The sequence below is a fragment of the Hypanus sabinus genome, chromosome 8 (genome assembly GCF_030144855.1).
Source record: "Hypanus sabinus isolate sHypSab1 chromosome 8, sHypSab1.hap1, whole genome shotgun sequence".
NCBI classification, from domain to species: Eukaryota; Metazoa; Chordata; class Chondrichthyes; order Myliobatiformes; family Dasyatidae; genus Hypanus; species Hypanus sabinus.
This window is the reverse complement of record NC_082713.1, coordinates 128,191,965-128,204,940: the sequence shown is the minus strand read 5'-3', so window position 1 is coordinate 128,204,940 and position 12,976 is coordinate 128,191,965. Positions and strand designations below refer to the sequence as shown.

Below are 12,976 nucleotides of genomic sequence, written 5' to 3'. Positions count from 1 at the left end.
TTTAAATCAATGACCTTACTTTGAGGAAGCATTGAAGACCCAAACATTGCCAATATAGAGGAAGTTGGTCCTGAGGTGATCAGTTTCACAATATTTTATTCCTAAGCTCCGGAGATCTTGCAGCAAATCTTGTGGACTATGTGAACTTATTCTAACAAGGAAATGATACATATCTATGCCTTTACCTGTGAGGATCACTCTTGTGATTGGAGGAACAGTAACCACTGTCTTCATGAGTCTGTTGCTCCCATAGGGGCCATAGTTAATGTGGTACGATACAACCAGGACAGTTTGTGACTTTGGTGGGTCCCAGCTAATCACAGCGACACTTGCTGTGACATGAGAAACACTTAGGTTGCTTAAAAATTGCCAATCTGCCGAAACAAACATAGTTTCAGTTAAATTCAACATTTAGGCTTAACTGATTACAAACTTCTGGGTAGCCTTAAACTCTCATCCCTATTTAATGATGTTTGAGAATACATACATGAAGGAGTGGTAATTTCAAGAGGCTGGGAAGTGATTGTTTGATTCAAGGGAAAATCACACTCCATGAACGTAGTGTATGCGGTATTTGGTTCCAACCCTGAAAATAAATGCAGAGGGTTAAATACATAATACAACATTAACATTTCATTCAGATTACTTAGTGATGTGTATGTATTCTTAATTATTAAATTCAGTTTGTTCATGGTGGTCAACTTGTGGGTTGTCCACCCAGATCAAAGCCTATCCCACACAGAGTGTGTGGTTCCCTTCCATTTTCTGGCCCACAGTGGCTTCCTGCTCACTAAGATCTCCAACTAACTTCTTAACTTTGGGTATTATGGCTACATATAGAAAGGTGGGTGAGAGAGGGGAGATCAGTTGTTTTTCAGACCAAACATCAGAATGGGGAAGAAATGTGATATAATTTACTTTGACCATGGAATGATTGTGTCAGATGGGGTGGTTTGAGTATCTCAGAAACTGCTGATCTCCTGCGATTTTCATGCATAACAGTCTCTAGAGTTTACAGAGAATGGAGAGAATGGTGCAACATAAAATCCAATGAGCAGTGGTTCTACACACATAAATGCCTTGTTAATGAGGAAGGTCAGGGGAGAGTGGCCAAACTGGTTCAAGCTGACAGTAAGGAAGGTGACAGTAACTCAAATAACCATGCATTACAACAGTGGTGTACAGAAGAGCATCTGAATGCACAACACGTTGAATCTTGAAGAGGATGGGCTAAAGCAGCAGAAGACCTCACCGCGTTCTGATCAATTACCTAATAAAGTGGCCCATTATATACATGCCAAGCCACCAATCCGCTTCCCCCATTTGTAATGACCCAATCAACACACCAATTCTTCTATCACACTCCTACACTAAGGGAAATTAACCTATCAATATGTCTTTGGGATGTGGAAGTGAACTGGAGCACTCAGGGAAGACCCATAGGGTCACAGAGAGAACTCGCAAACTGCACACGAACACACTGTAGGTCAGAATTGACCTTGGCTCACTAGAGCTGTGAGATTGTAACTCCATCGACTGTGCCAGTGTGAGGTGTAGCCCTATAGCAGTGGGTAGCTGTGCAGGGGAGGGGCTTTTGCTCTGTATTGGAGTCAGCCTTATGGGTTGCTAATGAGATAGATAGATAGATAGATAGATAGATAGATAGATAGATAGATAGATACTTTATTGATCCGAAAGGAAATTACAGTGTCACAGTAGCATTATGGCTGAGCAGAATGTGATTCTTGCCTTGTCCCTCTCACCTGTTCACTTTGCGAATGGAAGAAGCTTTCAGAGAAACCATGATGCCCTGTTGAATCATACACTGAAAATCGTCATTATTACTGTAAAGCAGCAGAATTTTGATTGAAATCTCTGAATATTTTTCTTCCTGCTGTGCACTTTCACTTTAAACTGATAATCACCGGCTCGGAGAGCAGGCTACAGATGCATATCTCTGAGTATTCAATTAAAAGCTGCTTAACCTAAAAATGCAGTACCAGGCAATTTAAAAACCCTCTTCAAGGGCTGGATCATGATGGAATGCACATGCCCATTCTGTGGCAGAAAGCAATGAATCCTTTTATAGCATCACACCCCTATTGCTTAAACTTCTGACAAAACAGCAGAATAATTTGAGGGATAAAGGACATTGATTTCATTTCTTCATTCCTATTCATCCTCTCTCAAACTGAACTATTAACTATAAACTCTGACGGTGACACCAATCATACACTGCTTACAGCTCTGAAAGAGGCTACTTGGCCATTCAGCGTGTACAGACTTTATATAAGAGCATGGGGTGAGCTACTCTCACCCCATGCCCTACAAATTCTTTCCTTTCAGATTCATATCTAATTCTCTTTTGAAAGCTATAACTGAACCTGCCTCTGCTAGTACCCCTGGCAGTCCGTGGAAAATATTTCCTCAGCACAGTTTTGTCTCATTTCCCATTTACCTTCATTTAATGCCCTTCAATTCTTTACTCTTCTACCAAGAGGAATAGTCTCTCTCTGATTACGCTCTTCATGATTATAAATACCTCCATCAGATCTGTTGCAACTTCCTCTATTTCAAAGAGAACAATCCAACTTCTCTGGTCTCTCCATAGAACTGAAGCCACTCCTGGCAAGTCTCTTCAAAGCCTTCACACACATCAAGTCTAAAACTGGGCATAATTCTCCAATTGCGGCCAAAACAGAATTTCATAAAAGTGCATCCATCTACAAAGCCCAAGGTCTCATGTGCATTTTAAACACTCTTTGCACCTGCCATTTTCAACACTCTGTACACGTCTTACTCTTGGATTGCTTTCTCTTTATTCCTCCTTCCAAAATGGAACATTTCACATTTATCAGTTTCAAACTTCACCGGCCACCTATTTACCCATCGTACATAAGATGAGGTCAAATCCCAGCATTGACGCTGTGGAGTATAAATTAATTTCATTTATATTAATGTTGTAATCTTCTCACTGTAGGCTCGTAATGAGTTAGCTAGTACTGCCAATGCAAACTAACAGTATCGGAACTTTACCATGCATGAGGAATAACAACGAAAGGGCCATTTCCAATAAATAAACATGTCTAGGGTAAATATGATTTGTGTAAACACAAACATACACATTTGTATATCCCAATTTGTATTAAGCTACCACTTGTTCAAACACTGACACACCCATGCAAATTTACCATCCACCAGGAAGCAAGAATTTAACTCACACCAGTATAAGCTTATATTAAATATACATTGACAAAATATATTAAACTATAACAAACAAAATAAAGAAAAAGAATCCCATTACAGATATATCAGTCCAGAGTGTGCACATAATCACTGCAGCTCATTATTGCATAAACAATCTGGTTTGCTTCACTTTGTTTACTCATGGTACCGAACAACTCTGCCTGAAAACACAGTCCAAGCAAGACATAAATAAATAATCCATGCAACATCCAAGGGAAAAGTGTCAAACATTCTCCAAGGTCATCTGATAACTAGTTAAATAAAAGTTAGCTGTGCATTCTCTGTGAGACCAAAGTCTCCACAAGAATTTTCTGACAGCAGTATCTGTCCTTTCAAATGAGTTCATGTTCTTCTGCTATGTTTGTTGTTCCGTTCCATTTTCCTTCTTCTTCCAAACCTCATGCACTCTTTCAGAAAATAGCATCTTACTGGCCAAAATGTTAGCAAGACAAATACAACAAGCCTAATTTAAACAATTGAATTATTATTTTAAACAGCGGAAAAAAAAGACATAACCAATTGTATAAAGTAATTAAAGGAACACATTGGATTTTGAGAAATTCTGCAAAAAATAAAATACTCCAAAGCATAACTGCATCAATAAAACATGGTCTTAAACCAGGGTATTACACTGTGAAATACTTATTGATTATATTGGGCACAAACTATTGGATTGTTGTAAAAACCCATCTGTTTCATGACTGTCCTACCTATTTTGTCTTATACATGACCCCAGACCCATCTAATGGCATCATCTCTCATTCAGGGCACTTAGAGATAGGCAACAAATGCTCATCTTGTCAGTTTCACCCAGCTCCTGAAATGTGAATACAGCAATTGGAGCATTGGTTAATTGGGGCAGCAGCTTATTTGCAATAACAGAAAAGTAGTCTAGAAAATAGCTGGTATTTGGGACACTATGCTACATAATGGCATTTACATCATGAGTATCATTGAATTGTGGCTAAAAGAAGTTTATAGTTGGGAGCATAATGTCCAAGGACACACATTGCAGGAAGGCAGAGTGGGTGATAAGTCTCTGTTGGTAAAAATGAAATTAAATCAATAAACAGCATTTTGTATTTGCTGATGTTGAGTGACAGCTTATTTTTGTGGCACCACTTAACCAAATTTTCCATATCCCTTTTATATGCCAATTCGCCACAACTTTTGACCAACAACAGTTGTGACATCAGCAAACTTGAACAGGGCATTGCAGCTGTATTTAGATGCAGCCATAAGTTTAAAGCAAGTAGACCAGGGGATGAAGCACATGGCCTTGTGGTGCATCTGTGCTGATGGAGATTGTGCCAGAGGTTTTGTTGTCAATCTAAAATGATTGGGTCTGCAAGTGAGAAAATCGAGGATCCAGCTGAACAAGGAGGTCCTAAGGCCCAAGTCTTGGTTCATTTAAAGGAATGATAGCGTTGAAAGCTAAGCGATAGTTAATGAGGAGAATTCTGATGCATGCATCTTCACTGTTCAGATGTTCCAGGGCTGAGTGAAGAGCCAATGAAACAGCATCTGCTGTTGACCTATTGTGACGGTGAGCAAATTGCAGTGGATTCAAGTCACCCCCAAGGCAGGAGTTGATATGTTTCATGACCTACTTCTCAATGCACTTCTTCACAGTCAATGAAAGTGCTACTGGACGATGGACACTGAGGCAGATTACCATGTACTTCTTGGGCACCAGTTTGATTGAAGCCTGCTGGAAGCAGGTGGGTACCTCAGACTGTCAAAGTGAGAAGTTAAAGATCTCAATGAACACTCTAGCCAGTTGATTAGGTACCCCATCTGGGCCAGATGCTTTCTGTGGATTTACCCTCATGAAGGATGCTCTCATGCTGGCCTCAGAGACTAAAACCACAAGGTTGTTGGGGGGCTATGGGAGCCCGTGAAGGTGCCTCTATGTTCTGTTGGTCAAAGCAAGCAAAAAAGGCATTGAGCTCATCTGAGAACAAAACCTTGTTGGCACCATGGCACTTTATTTGCTTTGTAGGAGGTGATGGCATTCAAGCTCTGCCACAGCTGTCGAGCATCCTTCTGTGATTCAAGTTTGGTTGGGAATAGCCACCACACATGAGATAGCTTAATGGAGGTCATACCTAAACCTCTTGTACTTTCCTTATTCACTAGACCTGAATGCAACTGATCTGGCCCTCAGCAGATTGTGGATCTCTTGATGCAGCCATGTCTTCTGGTAGGGTAAGTCTCTGAATGAGTTTGTCGGGACACACTCATCCATGAATGACTTTATAAAATCTGTGATAACAGTGACGTATTCGTTTAGATTCTCTTATTAGGATCATGGTCCAGTCCATCAATTCAAAGCATCCTGTTGCTGCTCCTCTACCACTCAGGACCACCCTTTAGTTGTCTTTACCTCTGACACCTTGCTGTCTAGCCTCTGCCTGTCTGCAGGTGGGAAGATTTTCCAAAATGCAGTCTATATTTAAGGCAGAAGTTGATAGTTTCCTGATCAATCAGGGCATCATAGGATATAGTGAGAATGTAGGCGTGTGGAGTTGAATGGGATCTGGGATCAGCTATGAAGGAATGGCGGAGCAGACTTGATGGGCTGAATGGCCTAAGATCACATGCCTTATGATCTTCTAATTCTAATTCTAGCCTGGTGGAAATCCTTGGCAAAGATGTGAAAAGCATCAGAGTATGCTGTTTCTTGTTTGCTAATCACAGCACTCAATACATCAAGTGCCTGCTTAGCATCTGCCTTTGGTGCTATGTAAACTGCAGTCAGGATCCTGGCAGAGAACTCTCTCAGTAAGTAGAATGGTCAGCACTTAATCTTTAGATGTTCCAGGTCAGGAGAACAAGAGTGTGACAAGACTGCTATGTCCGAGCACCTGCTAACTACTACTAACTGATTCTGTTATCTGTAAGGCCTGCATAAGCAGGCTCCTTCCAGTCTTCACCCGGATAACAGCAGTCACCTTCCATTCATTTCCAACTCATCACCCGCTGCCTACTTGAACCCAGTTCTCATCTACAATTCTTGTTCACTCATTGAACCACACAGCCTCAGTCAGTTGCTCCCAGCCGTCAGTTACCTTGTTGCCTGTGGTGTTTAGAATCTGTTCTCTCTTATTTTGTGGTACTCATGATTTGTTGTTGTTTGCAGTCTATTATTAAAGTTATCATTCATCACTGAATCACCTCTGTTGTTCTGCTTTTGAGGCAAGCCTTCTCTACATTTCCTGACAGGATGAGTGAAACAGTGGTAGACCCAGCCAAGCTCTGCTCGCCTAAAGGAAGTTGTCCACAGACATGACAGCACATTCCAGAAGTAGCAGGGAAACATTGTCCATCTGCTTGCTACTTTCAACCAACTTGCTGTCTTGTTACAGCAAGCCTGCAGTAGTCAGCCTCCTCCTTTTCAGTGCACAAATGCTTCATTAGATCCCCAACCCAACGCTGTAACCTCCTGTCCCAGTCCATCTTGTATTTACAGGCTGAACCAAGATTGCCTTTGCCATTTTTCTCTTGACTGAGTGAACTCCTGCTTGGGCCGCTGTTAACTCGGGCAATAAACCCCCCATTTGCAACCAGTATGAAGATGTTACCACTGAGATGTGTTGGGGTTTTGACTATACGAGAAGTGGAAGGCGTGCAGAAGATTTGTGTCAAGGCTCGTGCTTGGGGATGGATTACACTGTGGAATTCAGGAGCCTTGTAGTTCAGCACAGCTAGAGTGCAGAACTGCTGCTGGACTACTACCATCACAGCTTCTCAGAGCACTTGAAAGTCGAGCAGTCTACCCAAGAGATACCCTCTGACCTCGAAAGCCTCATCACTCTGGCTCTTCAAATTGTCAAGTGTCTTATGGAATGCCTGTCTCGATCATCAGCCAGAACCCCAATTCCACTCCCAGAACTACTCATCGCCAACACCTCCAGAACCCATAGAGTTTGAGAGAGATCCCTTAACCCCGCAAGAGCATGAGTATTGGTGGAGAAACAATTTGTGTGCCTACTGCAGAGCTGCTGGTCAACCATGCATCAAAAGCCCACTGCGTCTGGGAAAATGGCACCGCCAAGTAGAGTGCTAGCTGGTGCTCCCGCAGTACCATAGTCCATCTCATTCTCTCTGTCCTCTTCCAAACCTGGATGGCTCTATGCACGCAGGAACCCTGCAGGATTCTGGGGCTGCAGGCAACTTTCCAGACTAGAATCTGTGTGTGCAGCTTGGACTCCCTGCCAAGTCTGTTTCTCACCTCTTCTGTATCATGGCCATTGACAGATGTCCCCTGGCCTCAGAGATGGTCAGAGTGCACCCCCAGCCTGTGCACATGAGTATCTGAGAGCGCAGTGTGTCCATCAAACTCCCCTCAATCGACTCATCCAACAGTCCTCTTTCCTTCAGTTAACCCTGATTCTGCACTCATGACCATCGCTCTGCCTGGTCACCTGGTTGACTGCTGAATTGGGGATCCAACCTGTTGGACCACCTGCCTGCAACCTCATTGATCTATAAATCTGCAGAGATGGAGGAAACTCTCAACCTCACTAAAGTCCCACAGGGATACCACAACATAGCCATCACTTTCAGGATGAAGGAAACCAGCACCACACCTCACAAACCACATGACTGCACAATTGACCTGAAAACCAACTGTACTGCAAATACCAGTTCCATTTCACAGTTACATCCAGGTTACATCCTTTCACCCCCAAGAGATAACCATGGACAGAGCTGAAGTGTGCGCCATAATTGAATGGCCCAGACCACGCTCCCGCAAACAACTACAGTGCTTCTTGTGTTTCTCCATCTACTGCCATTTCATCAGAAACTACAGCCAAATCCTCTTCTAGTAGGAGACAGGGAGCTACTTCATTGGCTGATGGGGAAACACCAAGCCCTTCCTGATCTGGACTGGCCAACAGAACCTCATATCCATTCAACAGACCTGCTATCTCAACCCACATTAGGATTGCTGGGACCTCTTCTTTGAACAATTTCTAAGGCGGATGCTCTGTCACAACAGTTCGAACCAGCTGAAATGGAGATCGACACTCATTTCATCCTCCCAGATCCTCACCCAGATCATCTGGGATTTTCTGTGACGCTGGTTCTGATGGCCCACCATGATTACAGATGTATGTCAGTTTGTCGCTGCCTGCCCTCCATGTGCCCAGTCCAAATCTTCCAACCAGTGATCCTTCAGGCTCCTGCGGCCCCTACAGATCCCCCAATGCTCATGATCTCATACTGCCATAGATTCCAACATGGGTTTGCCACCTTCCAATGGGGTCATGGTGATTATGACAATGGTGGAAACGGTTCCCCAAGGTGGCCCATTTCATTATCCTCCCCAAACTTCCGTCAGCCACTGAGAAGACAGATCTGGTTTTCCAACATGCACTGTAACTTGTTGCCTGTGGTGCTTAGTATCTGTTCTCTCTTGTTTTGTGCCCGGTGTGGGCTTGTTACTTTCACAGTCCACATTCACTGCTGAATTATCTCTGCTGCTCTCCATTTGGGTCAAGCTTCCTCTATAATTCCTGAAAATATTCTTCTTTTTCATGACTGAAAACACACTTGTCTTCTACCTTTATTACTTCTAATCAAGTATTATTGGTCTCGTTTTCCCTGCACAGATGCCGCCTGACCTGCTGGGTACTTCCATCAATTACTGCTTTCATTTCTCAAGCAAAGTTATTACTTATCTAATTCCCAGCCAATGTTGTTACAGTTCCTCTTATTCCTAGCCTTCAGTCTTGACATTAAATCTATTTTGCGGCACCTTAGCAACTGCTTTCTAGTGGTCCGTATATACCTCAACTGCATTTCTCTCCTTTAGCTAATTTGCCTTTAATTAATCCATACTGTTTTTCTAATCAATCCTCTTGGCTTCTAATCCTTTCCCTAATTACTTTATTCTCAAACTTTCCCCGTCAACAGAGCTAAGTTGTGGATTTATCCAGAAGTTTTCTAAACAAGGATTATTTTCCATTTCCACAATTTTCCATTTCTCAGGCACAACCATTAATTCAACAGATGTTTGGAAGATTACGATCAGGGCTTTTACTATTTCCTCTCTTAATTACCTTAACAACCCAAGGATGCATCCCATCTGGACCAGTTTACTTACCTACTTTAAAAGTACCTAGGCTTTCAAATACATCATTTTTATTAAAGTTTAGACCTGAGTTTCTCAACTGGGGTTCTGCAAGAGGTCGCTAGGGGTTCCGCAAGAGGTCATGATTAAAAAAAAATTGTCTTTTGAACTTTGCACAGTGCTAGTGGTGGGCAGTATTCAAGCAGCACCATTAACAATCTCGTTAGAGGACTCAGCAGTGTGCAGTAGGACTGTGTTGATTTGGCTGAGTCCGTTCTCAGTTTCTAACATGAGTTTAGGGAGGCTGCAGGTAATTGGTGATTGGTGAGTGCTGCATTGCACAGAGGGGAGGACGGTAGGCTGATGAGGAGCCTGAAGTGTGTTTTCTGAGCACTGAATGGACTCACCCAACTCTGGGCATGGAGAGGTTATGTGACCTCATCAGGAGGGCATATACATCATGAGGAAATGGTGAAGGAGTTAGCTGAAGCTGCTAAACTATCACAGGAAGTGGCAGTCATAAAATTAAGGTGCATTGAATGAACTCGCCCAAAATTGAACAGCATTTTTCCTCCCTTTCAGCACAAGTGTATGACTGGGCGAGGGACCTTTTCTCTGAATCTTCTGCTCAGCCTGAGAACTTGACTTTGAGAGAAGAGAAAGAACTTTGTGAGTTGCAGTCTGATCATGCACTCAAAACGGAATTCACTGACCTGCCCCTGGACAAGTTCTGGATTTCTGTGAAAGAAGTGTAACCTGCCATTCATAAGAAAGCAATGAACATTTTTGCTGTAGTTTTCAACTTCTTACATGTGTGAACAAACGTTTTCTTGTTTAATAAGCATCAAGAACGAGGATAGAAATTGGCTCCTTTTAGTTGAAGGTGAAATCCGTGTGCGCTTATCTCTTCAACCCAGAATTGAGTATTTGTGCAGCAAAAAAACAAGCACAAGTTTCATATGCTTTGCCTATACTTGAGCCTGATCATGTAATTTAGTAAGAAAACATGTTTTAAAGTTTTATATAAAATTGTGCCTTAGGTTGTATTTTTATTCACTTTACTCACTTTGTTTTTACTAACTTTATTATTCAGCATTGTCAATAAATTTTCATGTTGTAAATAGCATTAATTAAAATCAATTTACAACCTTTATTTAAATTAAACCTACTGAGCTTACTTTCAGAAAAATTAAATCCCATTTTGGTTATGCCATTAGTTAACAGAAATTTGTTATGTTTTTCTGATGAGCTTTTAAAATTTATGAAAGGGAAAGAAGGAGATTAATTTCAAGAAACGTAAGCTAAGCATAATACCTGTTTTATTTCAAGAAAGGTTGGCTAAATTTCATTCTCTACTCAAAAGAGCATTGACAATAATTTTTGGATTATTATGTCTACAGCTTACTAATCACATAACATACTATGAACTGTAGATATTACAATTTTTATGCAAGGGTTCCCTGAGACATGAAAATTATTTCAAAGGTTCTTCCAGGGTAAAAAGGTTGAGAAAAGCTGGTTTAGATGATCCGTTATTTGAACTACTTCTTTGCTGGGATTTCACTGGCATTCTTTTCCTTGGTGAAGATGATGTCAGGAAATCTTTTTTTTAAGCCTCTGTTCTGCCACACCTGTCATCTGATAACTCTACAGTCCAAATGTCCATCGAGAATAGATTTTTGGATTCTTTGTTATCTTTGCTGCCCATCATTTCTCATACTCTCGCTTTGATAGAGTCTACATTCAAGTCAAACTCATAACTGTCACAGAATTTTGAAATCAAATACCTTGCTATGGCTTCTAAGAGGCTAAAATTAAATTGGGACCAGGCAAATAGATGCAGCTGTTGAATAATTTGAGAACTCAGCAGTGAAGGTAAGTTCAGGAGGGGCACTCCCATCCTGGGAGCGAGGAGGAGGAAATACTTCTTCAGCTGCAGCCATTGGAATGTGTATTATCTTTCTTAGAAATGAATCAACTTAATGGTATTCTTGCCTCTTCTAAAGTTATTTCTACAATGTAACATGACTGGTTCCAAAAGATTGACACATAGTGAACAATAAACCTTTCATGTTTGGGCAAATTACATTTATTAAAACTAAAGAAGCCTTGCAACTTGAGCATTATTATATGGCAAGCCTGTCAACATTGTTGGGAACTTAAGATGTGCTTTACACACCTATGTACGGAACTTAAGGTACCTTAGACAAGATCTGAAGCTGATTTGGAGCTGGAATGCATTCCTCCTTTTGCAATGCTCTTTCATTCCTGGCAACTTAGCATCAGGGTCTGAACTGTCTCACCTCCCTCATGATCTGACAGATGATCTAGGTGTTGAATAACTTGGGAACTTACCAGTGAAGGTAAGTTTAGGAGGGGCCACAGAAGAACTTCTGCCTTTGTGTCAGAAATTAAGTCTTGCTGCAGAGATCTAAGCACACGAGCTTTACTTTACTTTATTGTCACCGAACAATTGATACTAGAGTGTACAATCATCACAGTGATATTTGTTTCTGCGCTTTGCGCTCCCTGAAGTACAAATCGAAATAAATATAATAAAAAATTTAAATTATAAATCATAATTAGAAAATAGAAAAGGGAAAGTACGGTAGTGCAAGTCAGGTCCAGATATCTGGAAGGTACGGCCCAGATCCAGGTCAGGATCTGTTCAGCAGTCTTAACACAGTTGGAAAGAAGCTGTTCCCAAATCTGGCCGTACGAATGATACTAGCCTGATACTTCAGCATCGGCATGGAGTGACAGCACTTGAGATGTCATTTCTTGGATATAGTTTTAAACTGAAACCTCACCCATTCTTTCAGATCCTACAACAATCTTTCAAAGGTGAGCAGGGCAGTTCAACTTGCTACACAGACAAAATTAAACCTGAAACCCAGATCACTGTAACCATATAGATACTACCCCCCCCCACCCCCCCGACACACACACACACACACACATATATATATAAAACATAGAATTATATAGAATACATTTTATATATATATATACACATACATATAAGATATAATACCAATATCATTATGACTATAATTTTTGAGTCACTGTCATGTTGTACTTGGGCGTTTGCAATACAAAAGTTAGCTTCTTACTTTAACTAAAAACAATTCACAACAGGACTCTTTGTGACCGAATTAAGTAGTGAAAAGTGTGTATATTATTTTAACGTTTCCATGAATTTTATAGAATCTTAGGTAGGTAAACACGAAGGTACAAGGGATTGTACCTGATTTAATTTAGTTCTTACCTGTGATCAGTGTCTCTGTACTGACTGAGCTGGCATTGATGGTATGAATCATATGGGGAGCCCCAGTATTGTAATAGTTGAGTCGGCAGGCTCTCAGACTACTTACACTCCTACGGGAACCCCATGAAATAACAGCATCAGTGGCTGAGATGGAGATTAAACGTAAAGGCTCCAGGATCATCTCTAAAATGATAGAAGAGTTATGAACATAAAGTCACGAGTCCCAATAGATGTCGCTGAATGAAAGACATGACAAGAGTCACAACAGGACCATCAGAAAGGTCACTGAACCTCTATGGAGAACTTCAGCTGTATACTTTTGAGTTTTAAAATGCACTGCTCAATATTCGTTGTCAGTCGTGGTTCATAATGTGGGATATTCA

General features: G+C 41.3%; 1 protein-coding gene across 1 annotated transcript in view; it reads right to left on the bottom strand.

The window, feature by feature from the left end:
* The window catches only part of LOC132397669 (uncharacterized), a 258,258-nt gene that overhangs the window by 64,884 nt on the left and 180,398 nt on the right, over positions 1–12,976 (bottom strand). The window contains exons 64-66 of the mRNA XM_059976438.1: positions 12,594–12,776; positions 488–586; positions 186–374 (exon numbers count right to left, since the gene is read on the bottom strand). Of these exons, the coding sequence (XP_059832421.1) occupies positions 186–374; positions 488–586; positions 12,594–12,776 (471 nt within the window). The remainder of the gene's footprint in view (positions 1–185; positions 375–487; positions 587–12,593; positions 12,777–12,976) is intronic.